Source organism: Tetrao urogallus (assembly GCF_951394365.1).
Source record: "Tetrao urogallus genome assembly, chromosome: 4".
NCBI lineage: Eukaryota > Metazoa > Chordata > Aves > Galliformes > Phasianidae > Tetrao > Tetrao urogallus.
This window is the reverse complement of record NC_136817.1, coordinates 5,737,056-5,763,426: the sequence shown is the minus strand read 5'-3', so window position 1 is coordinate 5,763,426 and position 26,371 is coordinate 5,737,056. Positions and strand designations below refer to the sequence as shown.

At 39.3% G+C, this 26,371-nt stretch overlaps 1 protein-coding gene across 1 annotated transcript in view; it reads right to left on the bottom strand.

Moving 5' to 3' along the window:
• The window catches only part of PALLD (palladin, cytoskeletal associated protein), a gene marked incomplete at both ends in the record, with an annotated part of 171,523 nt that overhangs the window by 30,000 nt on the left and 115,152 nt on the right, over positions 1–26,371 (bottom strand). Inside the window, one exon of the mRNA XM_079534956.1 lies at positions 1,293–1,988. Within this exon, the coding sequence (XP_079391082.1) occupies positions 1,293–1,988 (696 nt within the window). The remainder of the gene's footprint in view (positions 1–1,292; positions 1,989–26,371) is intronic.

The window sequence follows — 26,371 nt, the reverse complement described above, 5'->3', positions numbered from 1 at the left end:
AAGAATCCAGTACTCACGCCCACAATGGTTTGCCCTAAGCAATGCAACAGAACAAGCATACAGAATTATGTATATTTGCTATACTAACAAACCACGGGTAACTTCAGGCTTTTATTGGCTGTGCTTACTGCCAAGCTGTCAGTAAATCCATCATGCAATTTTCAACAGTCAGTATCAACAGTGAAACACAGCCAGTGCAAGGAACATGGTAAGACTGAAAATCATAACTATTATGAGCAAAAGTGCAAATTGTACAATCTATTAATTTTTCTCTTAATTCTGTTTTATGGCCACATTCTATAATGAGCCATATGACAGAAATCAAGATAAATAAATATTGGTGTTTTTTTTTTAATGTAAATATATGATTTATTACTTTGATAACCGTCTGCTTTACTCCTTCTCTTCCTTTGTGCATCTTAGACTGACACAACAGAAGTTCCCACTGCAACAGTATGTAGCTGAGCAAGTCACCTAGCTACCATGAATATGTTTAGACAAACTTCTAGGCAAAGTTATAAATAAGCCTTGGATACAACTATTCTCATTTTTGTTCTTCAGCACGTCTCTTTGTTCTCTAAGGATGGAATGAGAATCTAGTGCCAGCAGAAAGACAAACTGATCTATGATGGGAGCTGACGTGCTCCAAAATACTATTTTGGCCTTTAGGGTAGACAAAAGGGGAAAACAAGCACTTGGAGCTGTTAGGAGAAGGGGTTCTCTTCGTTTTTATGCACTCCTTTTTGAAATCCCTTCCCAAACCCACTTCCAGACTTCCTTGGAAATAAGCCTCTAGGCAAAATTCAATACATCATTATTGTTTTGTTCTCAGGTATATACTTCAGAAACTTATATTTCAAGTATCACAAAGCTACAGGGAGTTTTGAACAACGCTCTCCTTCATTTTTCTCTGCATCCAGATGCCATGTGAATATAAGACTGCAAATATCACTGAATACGTGTCTTAAAACAGAGTCAAGAGAAGGGTTTTCTTCTCCATCCACCACCCTGGGCATGTAGAACCTTTTGCTGCTGCTTTCATACATCCATCAGCTCCACTGATGCTCCCTCTCTGCTGTTCTGACTGCAGCACCCTTTCAGAATCTGAATTCTGTGTTGGTTAGAAAACTGTAACGGATCTCCAGCATAGAGGCATTTGAAAACAACTACCATATCTCTTCCAGCTGGCAATTAAAAGCAAAGGACCCTAAAAAACTATAAAATGAAACAAGTGCAATAATCTTCCATACAATCTCCAGTAGAACTCAAAGTGCTCATTAGCTAATACTTACGGAGGCATCACTCCTTTCGGGAGGCCTAACGCGTTGACAGAAACGGGTGGTGGCTGGGATGGCAGCATGGAGCTGAGAAAAGCTGCTGGAGACTGGCCAGAATTAGGAAATCTAGGAGTTGGAGACAGGCTGTGGGAAGGTGAAGAAAGGGAAGGAAGAGGAGGAGGTGGAGGGGGTGGAAGTGGAAAGGAATCACACACTGGATACGTTGGGGTTGGACTAAAGACAGGTGGAGGTGGGGGGGGAGGAGATGGAGAAGAAGGAGACCATCCATACTCCCCTTCTGGAGCAAACTGCTGAGAGAAAGGGGGAACAGGCACTCTTCCAAACTGTTTCTGAGAAGCAGTCGGAGACATAGGAGAAGGAAGGCTGGATGTAGATGATCCTGAAGAAGGAGTCACGTAACCTGAAGCAGGGCTGATGTTCTGAGCAGCAATGAATTGCTTAGGCCGAGCGTAGTTAAAGGAGCTGGAAGACTGCATGCTTGGGGAAGTATGAGAGTTGAGAATACTCATTGGCACAGGAGAAACCACAGACTGGCTGGACTCAAGTTCTTGGAAGGAGGGGGGAGGAGGAAAGGAAGGAGATGAGGGAGTGTGCTGACGATGTTCAGGTTGCTGCTGGTGACGACACCACTGGCCACTTTCTTGCTCCAGACGAATTTGGTTCTGCAGCTGCTGTATTTTTATTGGGTCCCTGTAGGAAGGAAAAATAGACAAAAAGATGATCAGATGTGCAGTGTTTGCCTGGAAGAGGTGAAAACTCCGCTGAGTTATTGGTGTAGGAGAATCAGAAGGCAGGGAAAGTTCAAAGTATTTACATACATTGAATAGTCCTACTTTTCAGAGCTAGACATTGTTACAAAAGCGTATCCAGAGCAGAAGTCAACAGAACCTTCAGTTCTCAAAAAAGGTATGCTGTAAGGCGATCTGAAGACATTTAGCATATTTACAAGAGCAACCAAATACTGTAAGTAATAATTAAAATGTTGATGTTCTTAAGGTTTTATTTCATTCCACTTTTCTACTTCATTCTGTAGCCCAGCTCCCATAATATGCCTCAGATATTTACTCACTGGTAGCTTCAGCCTTAATTTCTGCAGTAGGCCATGTGTGCAGATCAGACAAGCCTACTTAAGGCTGTATTTTTAATGAGTTACTTGGAGACAAGGGACCAGCTTCTAATGTTAGTACCATATATGTATCTATAGATGAGAAAAGGAGACTTCCAGGAAATACTTCTAACTTAAGGAGATAGTAAACAGTTTCCTCATGTAGTTAGTCCCACTTTTTTTTTGTAAGCCTTATTCTAACTAACTGTAAATTCTGAGGTGTATCTTAGTAGGTGCTGAATACAGCTCTAAGGAATTACCAATAGCAGTACGAATCAGCTCAAAGGAAAATGAGTTCTTCCTTGAAAAAAAAAAGAAAGTGGACATTCACTAAAAAAGCAACTGACAAAACAACTGACTAAAAAATATAGAGAAACATTCACAATTGTTGATTAAGTAAAACAAGCAAACAAAAGCCCCCAGCATGTTCAGGAGCAAAGAAACCACAGCATGCATTGGTTCTCCAATACTGTTGTTGCAACAACATTATGACTTTCCTATTAATTGCTCCTTTCTAAACTAAGAGGGCAGAACCTTAAAGAGACTGTAGCAGCCCATTTTAACTGCTCTTCAGCTGTAGTAATGAGAGTGCAATGGAAGTGAGGTCCGTATGAAAGTGGAAATCAAGCTTAAGTGCACGGTCTCTCATCTTAAAATTAAGCAGACTGACTTGCTTTAAAATTATCACGTTCCAGTTGGAAATCGTAATTTTACCTCAGCACTCCAGACGCCAACAAAGCTTTAGCATATGAACATATACCTTTCCTGTATATTAGATATATAAATCCTTCATTATATACGAGTGTGTCACTGTTTATATACAATTTAGGTCATTTAGGCAGAAATCTTAGAAGCTGTCTGCTTAATGCATGGCATACGAATGCGTGATTCTGGCACAACAGTATACTTTTGTTGGTAGCAACAAAACTAGAAATGGGACTGTCATCATATTTTCCATTCTAAGATTAATTTTGATATTCCAGCCGTTCATATTTCCCAGAAAATGTTTGCTGACAATAATTCTGCTGATGATCTCAGGCCAAAGGACATTGTTTAGATAAAACAGGGGAGTGAGACAGTTTAGGACAGAAAACTGAAAAACCAGCTCTTTACTGTTAACTGTTGCTTCTTTCCTTTTTAGTAATAAGGATGGTTCATTCTGGCTGCTTAAGTTATCTCACTAATAAAACATACTTCAGTACTTAGAAAAAATTACATTATTAAAAAGTCGCCGTTCACTTGCAGATTTTGTACATTTTTTTTTTTAACTCACAGTGACCCTAAATTCCTATGTGTTCAACTTTTCACTTCAAAAGGCACAGGCTGAACTTGAGTTTTCAGTTTTCACTGAACTATGTAAGAACCTCCAGACCCTACATGGGCTGAAGCAACACAATGTCTTGTCTTTTAGGTCGCATACTCATTCAGCTGTCTAGGCTGATGACAGAAATAACTGAAGTCATTTCCAATTGAGGACAATCCTGTAAAACTTTAAGCTCACTCTGTTCCTTTAGTCTGACTGTTAGCAGATGTACTGTATAATGATACGACAATTATTTCCAAATACCTACTTTCTCTTCTATCGTAATCACACACACCGTAAGATCTTTTGATGTGTAACAGGTTTAAACTTAAAACTTTTGATTCACCAAAGGTTTAAAACAAAAATTTGGGAAATTTAGTATTGTAAATGCTGAATTTCATCTGTTTCTATCACTTCTGTTTTCCTAACGTACGCTAAACGCAAGTTAGAGCTTCTTGTCTTGGGACTTTTTGTTTTCATTGCCAAGTCACTTGGCCACCCGCCCAGCCAGCAGCCCAACACAAATGACCATCTATGGCCCTGCCAATGGTAAGCACACTACTCCAAGTGTCTGCCACTAAGCTGCTGCTGTACCAATCTGGGCAGCGGTGAATAGCAGATTCAGAGCATGACTACAAAAGGTCAGCAGACAAACATGAGGTTCTCCTGCTCTCACACAAAGCTTAACTTCAGGGTTTACTAGCCCAGGACAGCCCTAATTCCATCTGCAAAGCTTTTTATCAGGTCCAGAAAAAGCAGGCTCACGTCTGCTTGAAAAATAACATGTGGGCATCATTATCACATCAATTCACAGGGTAAAAAAATAAAGATCTTAGAACAGATTTCTATTCCAATGATAGAAACACATGATCCTCGTTTGCACAAGATCGTTCTCCATCTCAGAAGCTCTTCTTTTAACAGCAGAAACTGCCCTATACATACTGATTTCTTGAGCAATGCGCCACTGTGAAGAAAGAAAAAAAAAGAAGTGTAGTAGTCACCAGTGTTACTTTGTATTAACACTGACAGGCGGAAGTTCTGACACAGGTAGGTCATCAACTACATGGCTCCTGTATCACAGATACAGAGAGGCAAAGGAGTCAAAAAGACGCAATGCAATCAGTTTGTACTGCTGCCCTCATTCACACTGAACCGAAGACAACTAAAAATGAATGAGTTCAATTGTAATTACATCTCCTTTCCAATTAGCTGAAATATGTTTTGTAGTCCAAGTGTTTCAAATGAAACACTTGCTTTCAGGGAACACATCAAGCCTGTTTAAACAACTTAAGGGAAAAAAATTACTTTCTCATGAAGACTTTTAAATATTACTGAATAATAACAACATAAGAATGAACTGTCAAAACTAAATTTTTGGTAAAAAAGGAGAAATTAATTAAAAAGTCATACTAAAGATGCAGCAAATACAGAGGATACCAAGAAATCTCAGAAGGCTCTGAAAACCACACCTAAGAAGTCCATGAACATTCTTAAAAAGGCTGCTTTCATATTTGTCAACATCACCTTCAATACCAAGTACTCCAACACTAGGCCACTTTCCATCATCTATCAGCGTTACTGGTCAACCTGGGAGGTCCCAGAAGAGTGGAGACTTGCCAAGGTGACACCCATCTACAAGAAGGGCCGTGAGGAGGATCCAGGGAACTACAGGCCTGTCAGCCTGACCTTGGTGCCAGGGAAGGTTATGGAGCAGATTGCCTTGAGAGAGATCATGCGGCATGTGCGGGACAACTGGGGGATCAGGTCCAGCCAGCACGGCTTCACAAAGGACAGGTCCTGCTTGACCAACCTGATCTTCTATGATTGAATGACCTGCCTGGTGGATGAGGGGAAGGCTGTTGATGTGGTCTACCTATGTTTCAGCAAAGCTTTTGACGCTGTCTCCAAAAGCATTCTCCTGCAGAAGCTGGCAGCCCGTGCCTTGGACAGGTGCACTCTTGGCTGGGTGAAGAACTGGCTGGATGGCCGGGCCCAGAGAGTGGTGGTGAATGGATTGACGAGTGGTGCTCCCCACGGGTTGGTGCTGGGGCCTGTTCTGTCAATATCACTATTGATAACCTGGATGAGGACACTGAGTGTACCCTCAGTAAGTCTGCAGCTGGGGGTGAGCCTCTTCTCTCATGTAACTGGTGACAGGAGTAGAGGAAATAGACTCAAGCTGCACCAGGGGAGATTCAGGCTGGGCGAGAGGAAATACTACATTTCTGAAAGAGTGGTCAGGTGCTGGAATGGGCTGCCCAGGGAGGTGGTGGAGTCACTGACCCTGGAGGTGTGCAAGGAACATTTGGACGCTGTGCTGAAGGACGCTGTTTAGTGGGAACTATTGGTGATAGGTGGACGAGTGGGCTGGGTGATCTTCTAGGCCTTTTCCAACCTTGGTGATTCTATGATTCTATTCTCACTGAAGATGTTTAGTTCTCAGATGTTCTAATAGACATGATAAATTAAAAAGAAAAAAAAAACCAACAAAAATCCCCAACAGTAAAACAGTGATATTTTAGCTGAAGCAGGTATTAGTTGCAACAGAGAAAAAAACAGATTTTATCCAGTTATTATTTTCAGTCTGAACATCTACAAATTTACTGTTCACAATACTTAATTTTTTCTTATAAGCTACTAGGCTGGGAAGGCACAGCCTTTTCACCTGCAGTTACGAGTTTGTCTCAGTTTTGCACTTACTACACACTTCTAACTGTGCAAAGAAACTGGAGATTGAGAAAGGAGAGAGGAAAAACTCAGTTCGTTCAGCAGTTAAGAATGAGGATTTATGCTTGCATCACTAGCATAAGAAGTTGGGATAGTAAATGGAAGTTACTCCTGGAGAAGTGTTTGTCTACACATAAGTCTTATTTTAATAATTCAAGTTATTGAAGATCTATAATAATAATTATTATTTCTATACTTCTTTTCAGGAATTTCAGACTTGTCAGTGCCTGCTTGTTGCAGCTTGCCTGGTTTCCAGCCTGGTTTCTGTTTCTCTTTTATTCTGTGGCAGCACAGTTTGGCTCTGAGTCCCCCCTCTACTTTCACACCGGGACAGTACTTCAGTCAAAAAAGCTGAGAACTATGAAAAGAGCGGGGGTTAAATTAGCTTTCTTGCAGTGTTTCATAGATGGACATTTGTGAAATATTACAAGACTTCTGATGGAAACTAGACTTGTTCAGCAGAAATAGCAAGCCAGTTAACTGGAAAATGTAAAACTACGCGGGGAATAAACTTCAGGTGAGGTTTCAGGTCTTCATCTCTCGTCAGAACAGTTGCATGCACAGCTTCCATCCTGAAGACTTTGAACTAGCTCAGCAAGATGCTGCCTCTCATGAGAAACATTTGAAAACAGATATGCACAGGAAGGACTAGATGCCTTAGATTTTCGGTGGTTAACTACAAAATATTATGTTTTGAAAAGCAAAACACTGATTGCAAGAGAAAAGAGTGGACAGATGATCGGAACTTCTCATAGGTCACCATGAAATATGGCATGTTTTACATTAAGTGTTGCTCAAGGACTGGTGTTCTGAGGTAGGCACTTGGCTGACTTATCATCCTACCCTACATTATTTCTTTTTCTTCCTGATACGTTCTTCACATCATATTATTCTGAAAATGAAGAGAGCAGTCTTTGTGAACTAAACAGGCAGGAACCACCACCAAGCCCAGGCCAAACTGCTAGGAGGCAGCACAATAGAGCAGGGGAAGTGCAGGAGACAGACAGATGGTCTCTAAAAGAATTATCATTGGATTGCAGACTACACTACAGCAGACTCCATTTTCAGAGTGCAAAAAATCCACCCATTGCAAGGCCTCTGCCAGTCTTATTCACAGGTTCCCAGCATCAGGATATCTAACAACCCTACGTTTATCTTGTATCTCTGAGTTTGTAAAAAACATTAACATTCTTTACTAGAAGAAAGAATGCCTGAAACATCTTCCGGGAAACACCTTACTGTTTGCAATGCAATAGGCAGCTCCTTGCAGTTCTGGTTTTTGTATCTTGAACAAAGAGATAGCTTTGTCTGGATCAACAATGCTGTCTATGCTAAGGAATGATAATGGGAATCCACCTGACTGAACTTGCTGGTGCTAGCTTTGCTTCTTTCACCACACGTTCACAGCTCAGCATACTGCTTGATACTGTTTGTTCCATCCAGTCCTGGCATCCAAAGTCACCATACCAGAGGTATAATCTGCTCTGCCTACTTTTTAATACAAAAAAACTTCTACGGAAGCCACTGATGTCCAGTCTGTCTTGGGGGGGAAGGCTCCTCCAAACATAAAGGCCTGCTGTACAAGACTTGCCAGGATTCACACACAAAATAAATTCCATCCACGTAGTGTCTAGGAAGTGTAGTAAGGGCATTCAAATTTATTCAGTGTTTTATAACACAGTTTTATATAGATTGAAATCAACCATCACAGATCTGAATACATTTTTCAATGCTAGAATTTTTTGTATTTCCAAACTTTGGCCCTCCTTCATCCTCCCTCATCATCTTAATAAAAGAAAAGGAGCAAATGAAAAGCAGATCAAGAAAATTTTAGTTTGTAAGAACAGTCATAGGTATGATGTATGGAAGAACTTGTGCTTCAGGTCATTCCTGAGCAAAAGCAAACCTGCCCCTCATAATCCTTGCAGTAACTGCCCTTTGAGCAACAGATGGTACAGTTGGATAGAAACTAGACATACATCTGAATGTACAAGACTATTTAGAATGGAAGTAAACAGAATTAACAACTTAAAAAAAAACCCAAAAGTTGAGCTAGTTTTCTAAATTAAAATTTTAAGCACATGCCAGAAAACCTTTGTATCTGTGGCAACAACTACTCACCTCCAGAAAATCTTTGTTCCAGTGTACAGCTAGCTTCTAACTCAAGATCAGTGTTTCAAAATAATGCCAGAGCTCTACAAAAGAGCAACCAGCCTACACATTTGTCTCTTTAATGCACCATCATGCTGTAATGAGAGGCATGGGCTGTTCTCAGCCAGATCCGTCAGTACTTGAGAGCTGTTAAAATGAAACCACCAATGCAAGCTAGTAGAGTTCTGAAAAGAACTATTTAGAATGCAAAGGTAATTCCAACTAAACCGTGTCCACTGAAGGAATATTTACTCAATTTCAGAAATGTTAAAAATACTTCTAAGAAAATAAAAGAAAACCTGCAAAGTATTCAAAGTATTTATGCTGTAATTACACAAATACATCTACCCAAGCACTAAGCTCACTGATACTGAACAACCCCTATACTGTGAGATTTAAATCCTGTGAGTTTTAAATCCTCCAAGGTTTCACATTTATGTATGAGTGGAATTATCAGGAAACAAGAACTGGAAAAGGGGGGACAAAAGCTAGCATTTGGGTTCTACGCTGCAATAATTCAGAGATATTTTTTGTCTGTGCTGACAGATTTCAGGGAGGATGCGGGGTTGCAATTACAATTTACTTCTATTGCACGTCTTGAGAGCTTTAAGTAGAATTCATCTTCACCAGCTGCATTCTTTTAACATTTTTATTACTTGCCCTTTAAAACTTAACAAATTGCAAATGCAGATTCAGAAAAAGAAACTTCCCATGTTTCCTGTATATACGGGACTGTTTACACTCATCTAATTTCACTGTACTCTAAAGTACTCTCAAGAAAATCAGCATGGTGTAAGAGCTGACACAGTTACCTTATTATGAGCACTAGGAAACTAAGCTTAACTTTCCATCAGAGAAGCTTTGGACACTCAAAAGACACATGGAAAATATTTTCATCGTATCTGCATTGTTTGTGAACTCTGTTGTAAGGAAATCCTGCTGTAATTTGGCTGTTAAAAAGCTGCCTATCCTAAAAAGTGGTAGTTGTACCTATGCCCATTTTCCATTATTGTTTGATTATCTGTCAAAGACATCAAGGTTAATTTCTGTACTAAGGAAGCCAACAGTAGTGAGAATGCCAGTATTCAGTGAACACAAGGCGGCTCCAGGCAATTCTTTTGGAGACAGGAACCATTTTTCATATCTCTATAACACCACAGGGACATTTTTCAAAACATGCACCAGTGAGATAATATTTACCCTGAGCACTGAAAGAGGGGAAATCATGCTCTTGGGCACGCTCATTGTTTCAGAAAGTCATAAAGTCATAATACAGCTCCAGTAAAAAGCCTAACCTTCGTTCCTCTATTAGGATTAGACCGTAAGAATTAGTCCAGTAATCAAAGTTCTGTCTGGCTTGGTAATTCAATATTGTTACATAAACCAGCACGTGGAATATTGTAATGGAGGTAACAGTTGAAAAGTGACACAGGTAACAAAGTTTACTGATAAAGGAAGCAGAAAGTCTATGTTATTAAGAGATAAATCAGTAACGAGGCATTACTAGCAACACAAATGGCAATTCGCAGCTCAACTGGCCCAAATCATAGGAAATCATGACTTGGAATGCAGGAATGAATTAGCCAGCAAAAACACACGCAAAACTTCTGCCTCTTCTTGTGCCATCCCACTGGAAGGTCACATTCTTTGCTTACTGGTGTATATCCAAAGTACAGACCAAAAAAAGTTTCACTAGCCTAAAGCTGAAAGTGAACAGAAGAAAAGAAAACAGACAACCTTTTATAGATTCTCTCCGTGCTGACACAGCACATCCACCATGCACTTTTTTCTTTTTGTAACTTCATACATTTAATTGATGAGATACTGTCTCAATCAGCACATTTCACCCTGCATCAGACACCAAATTTAAGAAACTGACTTACTTTTATGCCCATCTATTAACAGTTACACTGGACTTAGGACTGACCCTCCACCCTTCCAATACTGATAGGCCAGGACCTGCCAAATATCCTTTCCTTGAGTTACACGGAAAGACATCGGTGTTCCGTATTGAAATAACTACTTTTCAGGGCAGAATGAACACGATACTAAACAGAAAAACCAAACAAAACCCACCAATAAATAAGTAAATAAACAAAATAATAGTGACCATTAAAGCACAGAGATGCTATCAGTTGTGTTTCGGGGAAAATGAAAACCACGCTTTAAGACTATTTGAAGAAATAAAGGTGGTAGGGCCTAAATTCTAGGTGCTTTTAATTGTCATTTTACATTCACAAAGAAACAAAGTCCTGATATTTGAGCAGGTCACTGCTTCACACAAATCTCAGATACTATCAGATGACACACTGGTCTTCTGTTTTACTGAAACTCACTGGAGACACTCTAATCAAAAAACACCATATGAAAGGAAACCACTGCCAAGAAAACCAAGCATAAAAACTGGTGTGGTTTTCAATGAAATAAATAATACGCTTCTGAGACTCCCCTACTATGAGAACATGACACCCTTTGGGTATCAGGACTATCTTTTTTTCCACAAACTTCTGCTTTTATATCATTCTGGCTCAAGTCCTTCTTTATACATTAAAAACAACCTCTAACCAACACACACCAGGCAGCAGGTGTAACAACAGGCACCAGGAAGTAACAACTGCTGAAGACAGCAATAATCCATCAGTTTGGTTCTCAAGAGCATTGGAAAATGAGAATAACACTGTAACATTACTCATGGCTTTTATGTCATTTATTCAATCGGTGCAATCCTAATGCAATTATATCTTAAGCAAGAGCCAGGGAAGGGACTCCATGTCTCTGTCACGCAATCAAGGTTGGTAATCTTAATGAAAGTTATGGCAATTAAAAAAATTATAAAGGATACTTAAAAGGATGAACAATTGTGTAGTCACTCTGTGCGCTGCAGACTTCCCAGGGTATCTGAAGTTACTGCTGTAGAGGGACTGGTATAATCCAAAGGCATTTGAAGATCTGTCGGGAGAATTATTTCTCCCAGCTGCCCTCTCAGATGGCTTTTTAAAAAGGCATGGTTAAGCCTATCCCATGCAGGAACTGCAGAAACAGCAGACACTGCCTCCCTGCCATTATGTTTCTGGCACCTGGCACTGGCAACACATTTCTATCGCCTACACGTCACCTGCCTACCTGGCTCCAGACACAACCAACCGTTGGTTCAGGCATGAACAACCGACCTGAGCTTTCTTTCACAAACAGGCAGGTTGAAATAACAAAGCTCTGGTTAAGCGAATTATTCGCCTTATAGGAAAAGAGTATAAGAAACACCTCAAGTATCCTCACTATTTGCACACATTGCAGCAATGCACACAAACACTTCTGCAAAGAGTTGGCAAGTGTTCAGCCTATTCATGCTCACCCTATTTTTTGTGGGCCACTAGTCAGAGCAGAAGGAGAACTGTAGCCTACACCAGCAGAAAAGCAGCAGAGTATCACAGGAAAACAACTGACAGTGTGACAAGATGGACTTTACTGCAGTTAAAGCTTGTAGAAGATAGAAAACAATTTGTAGACCTGGCTACTTGATTTGCCCATGTAGACTGACAGAACCTTTTTGGTTCATCAGTTTCTTTTCTTATCAGCAACTTCCATCAGTTTCAGCCTGAGGAATACTTTTGTGACCTGTTTTGCAGGAGAAGCAATCTTCTAAGACACAGATATCCATTCAAATTGATGGACCAATTCTGAAAATGAAGTACAGTCTACAGGGCATTGTCACTCCTCTGTAGACAGAGCTGCCCTATCAGGGCTCTAAGGTTCTGTTTTTATTGAAGAGGCACGTTCCTGAATGTATAACAGAAATGAGAAAAATCATGATGAGTCTCAAAATACTGCAAAAGCACCTCTAAAAAAGCTGAACTAATATTCATTGCAATTGCTCGATAAACTCAATTGTAACTAAGATTTCTTAGACAAATTCGTAGGGACAAAGTCAACTTGCAGCCCTATTCCATGACTGGACTCTGCACATGAACTGTAACTTCCTCATTGCTTGTTACAAAACGAGAAGTGAACACCTAGCAGCAGAACAACTGAGCAAAGGCAAAGACCACGAGCAGACATCACTGCAGCCAAACCATAGTTCTAAATATTCACAGTTTCCTCTGCTCCTGAACAGATTGAACAGACCTGATCAGGATCACTCCATTTATCTATCACTGCAAAGTAAAGCCATTACCTTGAAATCACACACATTTCAACACAGATGCTCAAGCTGAATTTGTTCTTGTGTTGGCAAAGCATAATTTTAAATAGTACCTTCCTGATAAGCAGATTAAATGTACAAGCACAAGTTTAATTTCTTTTTTTCCATCTGCAAGCTGTACAGTGCATTCTGCCACAGAGATTAAAAGCAATATTTTATATATAAATGACAAAGCACATTATTTGTTTATTTTATTGTACACTTTTCATAAAGAAGATTCAGTTCCCAAGCTATTCAAACTGCCACTTCTCCTAAGATGACAGCAAGGACACCTCTGCATCTCTGTTCCAGCTTTGGAAAGAAATGTGCTTGTGAAGCCAATCTTCTACCTGTCCCCACTGACCTGGTTCTGAAGTTTGGATTCTGGGCGAGTCACACAAGACCACAAAGTGATTTCCTGCCAGATGAAACTGGTCTAACAGCCTCCAGCCACTATGAGGGCATTCAGTCTATGGGAGCAATCCAAAGTGGAAGAACAAAAGCCCAAACTCAGTGAATCTGAAACGCATAGAGCAGATATGCTTTCTGCATCAACCTTTTCCCTTTATGGAAACACTTTTATCTATAGACTGATTGCTAATGTGAGCACATACCTACACAGCAGGTGTCTAATCTACCTTGAGGCATCTAGCTGAATCACACAGTTCAGAAGGTGGTTAAAGCTTAAGAGGTTCTGGCTTTATATTTTGTCTAGGTCTCAACTTTTGGGAAGTCAAATGCACGTCTTACTAAACAAATATGCTGAAAATTCATATCTACATTTAAGCATTTTTCAAGAAAACCCAGAAGTTTATAGAATATTGATGCCTAACCTCTTTAGCAACTGGCTACAGTGCATATTATGTAATACACATTCAGACCAGTATGAGTTTTACTATTGGTTTCCCTGCAGCTGACATCCAGAATTCAATTAATTCTATTCAGAATTAATTAATCCGTCCTGCAGTAAAAGTTTCCAATATGTAACAAACAAGTCTTGTTCATGGTAGGCAGTAAAAAGCGTTCGTCGGGGTTTAAACTCATTTTGTCTCACAATTGTGAGAGATGCTTCTCTATTTGTGGACTCAGTCTTTTGATCACTCTTGTGGCTCCTCAAGACTAGAACTGATCACTCTCAGAGAAATACTGGCCTAGACACCTACCTGAGGGTCCCAACGTACAGTTTTCCTTATTTATTAAAAACACATTTAGTTTTACGTTAAAATGAATACTCAGAAATGGATGATGAGAATCTATTCCTACAGTCTATCTACTCCTGCAGTCAAACTAAATTTATTTTACCTTCATCAACAGTATTTTATGCTTTGTTCTTGCCAAAAATGTTTCTACTTTGATTAGTTAGTAGCATGACATTTTAAGTCTGTGCAATATGCATACATACAATTTTTTTCCTTGACTTAACTGGAGTGCTTAAATTATACTTGCAAGCTGCTGATAAATCAATGTCATTTAAAGCTTTTATTGTTTCCATGACTTTTTTCATTAGGCACTAGTAAGATGTAAAAGCAGCAACATCTTTAATGTCGAAGTCAACACTGCAGATGTAAGCCTCTTCCTCTTTAAACGTAACAGCTTGGACCTTGCCTCAAAGGAAGCCGAGACAGAGAAAAATCCTATCTGGCTGTGCTTTAATAAACATAAAGCTCCACATCAGAAGTAATTTTGGAGTAAGTTACTTCAAATAGAGGAATTCTGACAACATCAGCATTGGCAGCATTAGGTTAGCATCAGTATGGATCATGATGTTCTTCCTGCATCAGCTGTGATCCCACATGATCCCCTGCTCCTCTCAGCACTGCTTGGATCACGATATTGTGCTGGATTGTCTCAATTTTTTCCTCCTCGCTGACCTTCCTTTTTCTAATTATAAGTTTCTCACGTGTGTCCCTTTTTCCACCCTTGGGCTACTGCTGATTTCCCACCACCCCTCCGTGAGCTCCAGAAGCACCACCAAGGGAGTAAGACAGTCAGACCTGTGATTTCATGTGGCACCTCACTTCATGTGTCATACAATAATTGCTGTAAAACAATGAATGATCAAAAGCCAGAGACACCAGGCAGCATTTTTAATTACTGTTCATAGCTTTTGTCACAGAGGGCAAAATAAGGGCCAAGACATCTAAGTTCTCTAATGAATTGTGCTGTGTATCAGGGAAAGCAAGCACCCAGATCTGCAGAAAGACTGGGCTGCTTACTATTGTCCAGAGGAAAATAATTTCAGTTCCCCACAGTCATCCTCTTCTGCATGCCAAGACTCTAACAAGCCTCTGCACTTCAGCTTACCACAGTAATTACATTCTCACGCCCTAAAGGCAATACTGTCTGAAGCAGCACATTTTTAGGTCATTTCATAAACCTTCAGAGACTCCAGTTTTCCAAGTGGATTTCAAAACATCAATACTAAAGTTACTTGAATAATAACTAATCCACAAGGCCTTCATTTTAAAAGCAGGGAAATAAACTTTGTCAAGCAAGAATTGATAATACACAATTCTTGTTGTACACAGTCCAGGCAATACTTCACACATTAGTTATGTCTGATCTTCCACACAAGGGAGAACTTGGGTCCTCAAGAGCCCAATACTAGAAATGACATGTCGTGATCCAAGGCTTTTTGTTTTGTTTCAATTTTTCTTACTGTTTCAAATATTAGATTTTATATAAGTGGACTCTGCAAGGCAAAAGGCCCGGCACAATTAACATATTTCATAATTGCAAGAAACGCTTTTGACCCTTAGTTGGCTCAAAGTTTTATCATGATTATTTAGCAGAATGAGCTACTTCCCTAATGAATCATTCAGAACGAATGAGAGAAGATCTGTGTACTTGGAAATAGCTGCAGAGCCTTGCAATCATTTTAAAATTTTCTACATATGAAATATGTAATGTATGTAATGAAATAGCTTTCTATTTTCAAAAGAAGCTCCAGGTGTGCACAAGAATTACACTCCATTTGTGATAGGCTTGAAGAAAAATCATTCGATTTTTTTTCTGGCCTTGCAGTGCTTCAGTTTGCTTCATGCTGCTCCAATTCTTCTGGAGCAGCATGTTGAAAGAATACACATAGGGGAAGGTTCTGATGTATGGTATCTCACTTACATGAGTAGTCCAGCCTCCTAGATAGTCAATGAAGCCTCCAGAGTGCACATCAGGGTGCAAATTAAACACTAAATATCAGAATGCATGAATGCCCTCCTGAAGAAGCATCTTCGTAAATTATCTCAATAAAGCACATGCTTTGAAATGAAGAAAGGAGAATCTCATCCAGGTAGAAAACACATAAAATATCCAACGCATCCTCACCGATGGGGCTAAAAATAACACCACTCAATTTTTTTCTCTTGCCCAAAACTTCATAGCTCACGGGTCAACTGCAGATCCCACAATACATCGCACTGTTCCACAATCACAAAGTTTAACAATTCATTAATTTAAAGTACCCTCCAAGTTTTCACATACACTCTTTAGATAACTGGTATGACAGCTCTTAGTTATCAGTAACTAATAAAGGTTCCCTGCTCCTTTTGAGTGGGAATACTCTTTTAGGCAGACCTAGTGTTAGGAAGGATCTGCAGTTGCAAGACCATCACACACAACTAGGAGAAAAATTAATAAAAAGGTCAAATTGTTCAAAAGCATCATGAAGTAACACTGATAGAGACAGGACAAAATTTTGTGATTACTTATCAGCACCATCAGTTGTAGAACAAAAAACTGAATAGAAACCAGGTAAAAATATTATTGTTAATAATAATAATAATAATAATAATAATAATAATAAGAAGAAGAAGAAGAAGAAGAAGAAGAAAAAGGGGCCTCCAATGCTCCTACAGAAAAGTCAAAGAAGGTACACAAGACATTCTGGATTGATTTTAAACATGACTAAAATGGCACCACATTGCACTGTACTCCATATAGAGATGAATGAAGATATTTCATAATAAACGTGTACGTCCAGATTGCCATCAGTCACATGGCTTAAATGTGAGGGTATTTGCACTGCTGAGAATAAAAAGATCAACTTTAATAACTTGGTTGCACTTGGAATTCTTTAAACACTTGGACTGTACTGTGCTGCTGATCGTTAAGCAATGTTTTTCAGCACAGGAATATGCATATTGCAAATGTAAGTGCTGTAGGAGACCCTGGTCTCTCTATGCACCAGGAACAAACTTGGTATTTACTTTTTCAAAGTCCAACCTGTTCTATTTCAGTAAGATTCCCCCAAATCTTTTTATAATTATTTCCATTGCATATAAACATAATATCCTGGTATTAGTAAATTAGCTTGGCTAAATATAGTAGGAGCACTCATGTTTTATGGGGCATTTTCTCTGGTATGTGGCTAACATAAATAAAACGAGCGGAGCGAGGTTGGCTGTGCTCCACGCACATTACATCACTTTTCCTTAATAGGAAACCTCTCTGCAACTTAATGTCTTGCTTTAAACACTTACAAGCGTCCACAAAGTCCTCAGCGAGGATCATCATATAAGGCCAGTAGTCAGCTGGAAAAGACTAGAACATACAGCAGGGGCTCTCAGCACAACCTTGAGAAGATAACCTCTATTGAAAACCACCCTTCACTTCTTAACCACCTGCAGGGCTACGAAAAGATACATGCAAAGTTCCAGTAAAAAGCAAAGGATGAAGTTCTAATTCCTATGACTTCAGTAAGCTCAGGATTTCCTCTAGTAACCTTAAGAGAGCTGCAAGTTACCAAAGGCAGACCTAATGCACTGATTAAAAGCAGAAAAAGAAGCGAGAAGCATCTCCTCCATTTTTATTTGCTGCTTACTTTCTGTGATCCTGAAAAAGAGAAACCCTCTATTTCATCCCTAGTATGACATCATTTTGAAGAAATTAGTTAATTATTGTAAAATATCATTTGCCAACAGCATGATTTTGCCTCCTATGTACACTGAGCTTTTCAGCATAAGCAACAAACAGCCCACAATAAAAGACTGTAGATAATAAAAGCAATAAATTAAATGCAGAATAAAACCTACATTTTTTTTCTTGAGAAAATGATGGTCCTTTTACTCAAATCTTTGCAGTCATTACCGAGATTGATTTTCATCTCTCAACACACAACACAGACAATAAAGTCTAGCAGACAACACAGTACATGAAGAATAAAAGTGCCCAAAGGAATTTATGCTCGTGCCATAATTAATGTAAACTTCAGTTCAAGCTATTGTATTTCAAATGTGCATTTGCTGAGCAATAATCCAAATCCTACTTCAAGCCTGCATGAAGTATTTGCTGGCGTGGAATTTTATTGAGAGAATAATCTATTTAGGCACTATCACTCAAATAAAAATCTATTTACCACAGTACAAAAAGTCAGAGTAGGTCATTTTGTTCCCTGGTTTTCCAGAAACCTCGAGAGGAGTTCACTGAGTGTCTCCTACACATTTTAGTGGCAGCTGGACCGCATGAAATCTTTGAAAATTTACACTAAACGTTGCCATGTTTACACCAGTGACACTCAGGAAAGAAAATGTCCATCTAGCAAAGGTATGCAGCAAATAAACGTAAGATAGAGTATGTCTCATAGCACTGGGTATTAAGTTTGAAATTGAGGGAGGGCAGATTTAGGTTGGATGTGAGGGGGAAGTTCTTCACAGAGAGAGTGGTGAGGTGCTGGAACAGCTGCCCAGAGAGGCTGTGGATGCCCCGTCCATCCCTGGAGGTGTTCAAGGCCAGGTTGGATGGGGCCCTGGGCAGCCTGGGCTGCTATGAAATGGGGAGGTTGGTGGTCCTGCGTGTTGCAGGGGGTTGGAGATGCATGATCCTTGAGGTCCCTTCCAACCCTGGCCATTCTGTGATTCTGAGAATTCTGCTTCAGATTAGACAGCAGTCACATGTAGAACAAGCACCTGACAGTCAGGCCTTCTACAGGTCACACTGCTCATGAGAAATCACCTCCCCAGTTTGGATTTGTGAAGCCATTCCTTTACATTGTAATCATGATGGACAAGAAAGAACATCTGTGTCCACTTTACCTCTGAATGACAGCGTCTAAACAAGATCTTCAATTCACACACGCATTTACAGTGCAACTGCCTTAAAATTAATGAAGTCTTCATGTACATTAAAGCCAGAGCTCAACTTATGACCAAGAGTAAACTTCAGCTCCATTACTGGAACAATTTATAGATTGCAAATGGAAAGTACTTGTGCAGCATAAGCACACTCTCTCCCAACACACAGTACAGACCTACATGTCACTGAACATGAAGACAGGTAACGATAAGACTTGACTAAGACCCACATATTAGGTACTGCAGTTCTTGCTAAATAAATCACTGTAATTCTCATTTCACTGCTGCACTGTGTCGCACTGTCATTCTTCAAACAGAGAAAATATTTGCTGAAATCAGCTGCAACAGAAAAGAATTGAATTGTCTGCCTCTCTTGCTTATCTACTGAACACTATTATTATGCAAGTTTGCCTACTGTATATTGCAGCCACAAGAGGATTTGATATGTGAAATGGACACACACATATCACATTCACTACATTCAAGTTTATCATAGGAAAAAATGAGCTGTACTAGGTTTCCAAACTTGTGTGTAAATGAATTCAGACCAATAGCCCATTTGTTCAAGACACAGGCATTCTGTTGAAATTCTAATGGGAAAAAATGGTAATCATCATCTCTGAAAAGCAGGCAACTTTGGTGTAAATTTAACCTCATTTTAACAAATCTGAAAGTTCACATTTAGAAGTTTACCCATGTATTATAATGATTTGTCTCAAGCCTTGGTTTATGATTTAGGAATAATTTTTAAGGTGCATTAAGCATCTCAGCAATCTGCATGGCACGGAAATACCTGGAGATGCAAAGGTTTACATGTCCATATCCTTAGTTCAGCCCAGTCTGTAGAGACTGAAACTAAAAACATCGCATTAGAATTGGATGGAATGGTTTCAGAGAGTCGGTCTCTGTTCTGTTCCCAGAAAAGTTGTCACACAATCTGCATGTGCCACCATCCATCTCAGTGTAACACATGTAAGCACTAGAAACACAAACCTTCGCAACTGAAAGATGTCCCTATGTGCAAGGGGTGTGCAGATGGTAACTGCGTGTCCTTGGTGTCACACTGGAAATTTCAATTACACCAACACTGCCCGTGATCTGAATATAACAACATGTAAGTCCAAGTCATTCATCACTGTTATTTAAATTACATAATCTACTTCAAGAACAGAAAAGTATTGTGGAACCGATGCTGTTTTCAACTGAACTTCTAAGCTACGAACAAAATAGAGAATTCTCTTTATTCTTGACAAAGCACATTTGCAATGAAACACACACAATCCTACCAACGCTGTGGAAGATACCTACACAGATTTCCTTACACTGCTCTATATGAACGAGAGGAAAGGAGAAAAGATGCCAATAGAAAGCAGCTAAAGAAAGCACTTCAGCTGTTGAAGATACAGCTTTGTTATCTACATGACGAAGCGTTGTAACACTGCTATCACATTTGATTTTCCTAAACAGCACATAGGCCATATATGCTTTATAGCCTGGTTCCTTGACCACCTAGCCTGAGGAATCACAGAACCATAGAATGGCTGTGAAAGGGTTGGAAGGGACCTCAAGGATGATGCATCTCCAACCCCTGCCACATGCAGAGCCACCAACCTCCCATTTAATACCAGCCCAGGCAGCCCAGGGCCCCATCCAGCCTGGCCTTGAACACCTCCAGGGACAGGGCATCCATCAGACCATGTCACTGCTCCTTCAGCTCATGTATTTAGGACTCCTCTCATAAGAAACCCGGGCAAATGAGGAATTCCAGTTTAGTTTCAACCTCCATCAGCTCTTGAGTGTCAGCACTGTGGGTTACACTCTGCAGTGCATCTGTGCTAACAACGACATCAAATATTAATATAATCATTGGATTTCTAAACATCAGTAGAATTTGTTCATAGCCCTGCTTTTCAATGGAAACTCTTGGAATACAGACAAGTTTTCTTCCAAAACCTTCAGAATTCCATACTGTTAGGCAACTCATTAAGGAAAATTAAAAAGAAAAAAGAAAAAAAAGAGACAATTCTCCCGGTTATAACTTTTGCTAAGCGACGACTATGGAAAAGACAGAAGTACACAACTCACGAGGAATCATGCATATTTAATATACTTACAGTTTCAGGTACTATCAACATATTTAGCATTTTTAATTGTTCATACTCTCTGAAGCTCTTGCTTTATTACTGCTATCTAATTATTTCACTGCCTGAGCTATATATTAAAAAAAAAAAAACTAATGAATTCTTCCCAATATGCAGAACTCTACTAAAAAAAAAGAGTAATTTTACATTAAATATGATTTCTACATTGCAAAAACTATTAGAAGAAGACTGGAAGCCAAAATAAATTAAATCTTGAGTAACCTTATGCAATGAAGCCTCGGGGAAAATGTACCACTACCAGGTAAGTAACGGATTAAAATGTCTAGAAATATTCTACAAACAGCAGGTATCTCCATCAGATACCAACAAAGTATCATTGATAGGCTGTGGCTTACCAAACACTTGCATTAATTCTCTGCAGGGGTTTTATCTTCCAGCACTGCAACCTAAAAATATCTGTTGTTCTTTCCTTTGTTTTGGATTAGGAAACTAGCAGCAAAGTGAGCTTGTCTAGTATATATTATGCCAGAATAGATAATCCTAGCTACAGATGTGCACGAACCTAATCTGGATTAGAAACATCCACATTTAGAGCTAATGAGATACAATGAATGAAAATTAATACTTGCTAGAGACAAAGTTGATACCTTCCTATCATTCCCAGCCACACACGTGTGTGTGAATATTATCTACAATACTATATTACTTGAATAAAATCTACAATACCATATTATTAATGACTAGTCACACCCCCAATTTTTTAGGCCAGCGTGAAAATTCGGTTGCAAGAATACATGCAATCCTAACTTTTTAGGCATTCACTCAGGCCATAGAAAAATCCTACTGTTTTGAAATGAGAAGTTGATTAAGAAGGCAATTATTCAAGAACACTGGACAACACACGCTGCTGTCACAGCAAAATTACTCGTCTTAAAAAGGACCTGAAACGACTTGTTAGAACCAGAAGTATGATACTTTATTTCAAACACATATTCTTGTCTGCACAGCATGCTGATCTGCACCTTGACGTGCAATGTTCATGACAGGCGCCTGCACAACAGAAGACCCAATAACAGGTAACAAGAATGTTATGCAGACAGCAATGTACAGCACAATCAACTAAAACCTGAATTTTACATTCAAGAGCTCCCAAGGAATTTTAAGATTCAAGAGTGCCCGAGGAAAAATCTGAAACGTTGAACAACCTTTCAGACTGATTAGGGGAATATTTTTTTTTCACGTGTTTCACTTGATATGTCCCACATCTTACAAAAATCCCATAATCTAAAGCTGCTTTCCATCACCTCTTACCTGCCCTTTAAGCAGCATGCTGCAGCTACCTCCACCAGCCAAGAAACACCCATGAAAGCTTAAACTATTACACAAACTTTGCCAATGTCAGGGGTTTTAGCAATTGCTGAGTTTTTCCAACACTAAGGGTAAGTAATTGAGAAATCAGTCGGCCTTTTTAAGCAACTCCTGTCAAAGGCACTTTCAATTTCAATCTGTAACAAAAATTGTGATGAATGTGAGATAATGAAATAGAAGAAGTATTTGAAAATAATCTCCACGATGAACTACAGAGATTAACATCAAGAATTCAGGAAGCTTGACAGCAGATTTCTCAGACTTCCTCTATCACTAGGACCATCAGAGATGACATACAGATAGTTTCCCAAATTCAGAAGCACATTAGGTATTATTCAATTATGGTTTCAAGAATTTAATCTCTAACACAAGCCACTTCTGCCTTATATTACTCTCTATGTAAGGCCCTTGCTTTTTAAAACAATTCCATTAACAATAAAAGGTACAACTCAAAACCTTTACAAACATCTCTCAAACATCACAGCTTTGCTTATTTTGACAGTGCTGCTGCTCTCTATAATTGACTCTGCTGTGCCATCACTGGAAACTTTACAGACCTATCAAACCTTATAGGAAAAGGATTAGATAATTCACAAAACATTGTATATTCACCCAAATTCACTCCACTTCTCCCTCAAAACTTCCATCTACTACCGATCAGTTTCCTGCTTAAACGCATTCCAATTCCATTCTGCTCTGCTCTTTATCAATGAGCTTGTTACTGTAAATATTAGCATTGCAAACAGTTTCTCTAGCTCGCACTTGCACAAGAATTCCCTCAGCAAATGGCCTGTCCTTTGCAGCGGTGCCATTAATGCTTAAAGCACAAACATCTATCTTCTCAATCCAAAAAAGGACATAATGTGGGTGCAGTGTCTCGGTTGCAAGCCGATAATCAGCCTTACTGGCAGATGGAGTTCTTTTGTAAATCATTCTAATTAACTGCCCCTAGGTCACGTTCTATGGTTAGAAAAGGAAGTAAACAAAAGCACTTTATTCCAATTAGTAAAATAATGCATTAAATCTAGCACTAAAACTATTCATTTCCAAGTCAAAAGTTTGACCATACAAAGAATCAAGCCCACAGATAATAATCAAATCCTTGAAAGAAGTGTAGCAATGGCTTGCTTCCTCTCAAGACTTGCATGGCAAAATAATTTGAAACTGATGTGCAGTGGGTTTACAATGGTTTGTAACAAACATAATATCTGCTACCATTTCTTGATATTTCTGCTAACTTGTGCAATCCCTCATATCGTTTGTCAGGAAAACTCCAGCAAGGTCTCACAGAGCAGCTGGATAGCAATTGCACAACCCCTTTAAAATGACAGCCTGTGATTCAGAAAGCTTTGCTTCCCTCCTTGAAAGATTTCTCAGTGTTAAAAGAAGTCGAAGAGTCCTTGATACTGGTGTAGCTGCAATGCACGTGGTCAGGGCTGAACTTCACCATCGTGGGAACGGTTCCATCACACACCACAAGACGTGCCTTTGACATCAAGAACAGATTCCTGCAACGTGCTCCAGTGAGGGCTGCAGAGAAGGCTCATGGCTTGCTTGCCGCTGGTTGCTGAGGGCAGTCTCACTACTTGGGGGAGAGCAAGGACAATATGGCAAAGAGATTCTGATTTCTGAGACTTCCGCTCATTTTTCCACGGTTTATCATATGATTCATTGTCATTTACATTTCAAGACAGTATTTGGTTTACACTCTTGCATTCTTTACCTATTATTATGACTGCCAAATTTTGAAGGGTTAGAAACAAAGGAACTCAGAAGAGTTTCAGAAGCAGCAGTTTCCAAAGATCTCAGAAACATGTCAAGGTGCTGCTTTATAGGCCAGAGAGAACCCCAGGACTAACCTCAGAGTCAGCAGCTGAATTCATTTTTTGCTTGAGAAAATGCTGACATAATATTACGGTTTTACGTCGCACGCTTTGTCTCTCCATTCATACGGGCAAGTGCACATGCAATGCTTTTTTTCCTGAAAACTCTGCTCAATGAGCACAAAAGATTCCTGAAATACAACTTACATTAAGAAATCACTTGTCTTTCTTTCTTTACAGAGTGTTTTAACATAAAGCAGAGAATGGAAGCGATCATTTTCCAGAAATTCCTGATGAACAACTTAAAAAAATGTTATACAGTCAGTAACCTTGAAATCTCTAGCAGAAGGTCCAAAAATCATGGAAGACAGAATGGAAACCACATGTAACATCCTAGAGACTCATAAGACAACATAATGTACTTTCAATACAGTTTGAACGTCCATCGTCTCACATTATAAATTGTATTTCATGTCTGTAGAAACTGATAGAAGATGTGTCACTCTTTTTCCACATTACATACAGATCTCCAGATTTATATAATGATTGAAAGATTCTCAACGTTTATAGGAAATAAAGATTTCCTCCCTAAAACACAGCCAAACAGTATGGCAAACTACTTAGTACCTGCAAAAATAGGCTGCAGGATTTGTATGCAGAAGAGTAAATGAGATTTGGCAAAGATGTTGAATCGAAGAATATGAGAGTTATGGTGGATATATATAAATTAGAAGGTAGCTTTAGAAAGTCAGAAGCCATAAAATTCATTCATTTCCTCGTTTTAAATGAGGAAACATCTTTTGCGAAGAATAAAACGCAATTATCTCTGGCTCATCACTAAAAATTATCAACAGCTTTGAGAGTATAAAATCAGACTGTTCACTGAGTGATTTCTGATGAACTCTTCTGAAGTCCAAGCACTTTTCCTGAGAATGTCCAAAAGGCACCTGCAGCTATGCATCAGCACCTCTGTAGAGCACAGATACCAATACATCCTTTCATGTTTCTTTACGTATTTGTGGTTTTAGGCACCTCAGATTTGCAAACAGCATCACCTTGCAGACTCACCATCAGTAAAACAATATCATGTAACTTACGCTTTCATCATGATCTATGAAAATTCTGACAGGAAACAGGGATTACACACAACTAGACAGCATCTGCAAATGCCTAATCCATAAAATATTACGACTACCTCTGGGGTTTTCAAAACTTTACTTACACTAAAAAATAAAATAAAAAAAAAATCACTAGATATTTGGTCACAACATAATAAAGCCATAAGGCAGGGTGTCCTCCAGAAACCTTCAAACTCTGAAAAGAAAGGCTTCATTTTTCATAGCCAAAATAAGTACAGTGATGTAGGCTGGAAGAAATACAACACCACTAGGTTTCTATTCAAGGAAACTCTCCATCAATTTGAGCAAAACTTTTTTACGTTGCCTTGGTGAAACTGCTCTGCGAGCCAAAGTTGGACTTATTAAAATTGTTTTGCACTTTAATAGCTGCTTTAAACAGATCATCCCCATGAGTCAGATACAGATTTTTACTCATGCTCTGTATGTGGACACACACATGCATATATATTCATGCACTATATATATATATATATATATATATATATGCACACAGAAACAGACTCGCACCATCTCCTCTCATAAAAGAGTTCTGCATTAACTGCTCTTTGAAGCCAGAAAGATGCATTTTGCATACATCTAGATGTACGTATGCACACAGTCCTTGAAACGGAACTGAAAGAAACAATTATTTTTCTAGTCACTACTTCTGCACTGTGATTCAGCCTGCACAGAATAATTCATCAGTGGAGCATATGTTTACAAGCACAACAAAATCCAACTACTAAAAGAACACGATTATTTTTAAGGATAAGTCTTCCAGGATGCGTGCAGGGTGCAAAGATGGGTACAAAGAAGTCCAATTTAAAGCTTGGCCTAAAAAGCACAGATAGGCTCTCCTGAGACAAGTTGCTGCAGCACATGCAGGTCTTGATTTAAACCAGACTCCTGTATTCAGTCTGGCTGCGGAACAGGAGTCAGGCTTCTGAAACGATTCTGTAGCAGAAGAATCGCAGTTGGACTAGATGATTGCTGAAGGTCCCTTCCAACCGAACTGCTCTACTCAATCAATCAATGGTTTGAGTAGGAAGGGACCTTAACTACCATAAGGTTCCAACCATCTTGCCGTCATGCAAAGACACCTCTCGCCAGACCCCATCCAACCTGGCCCTG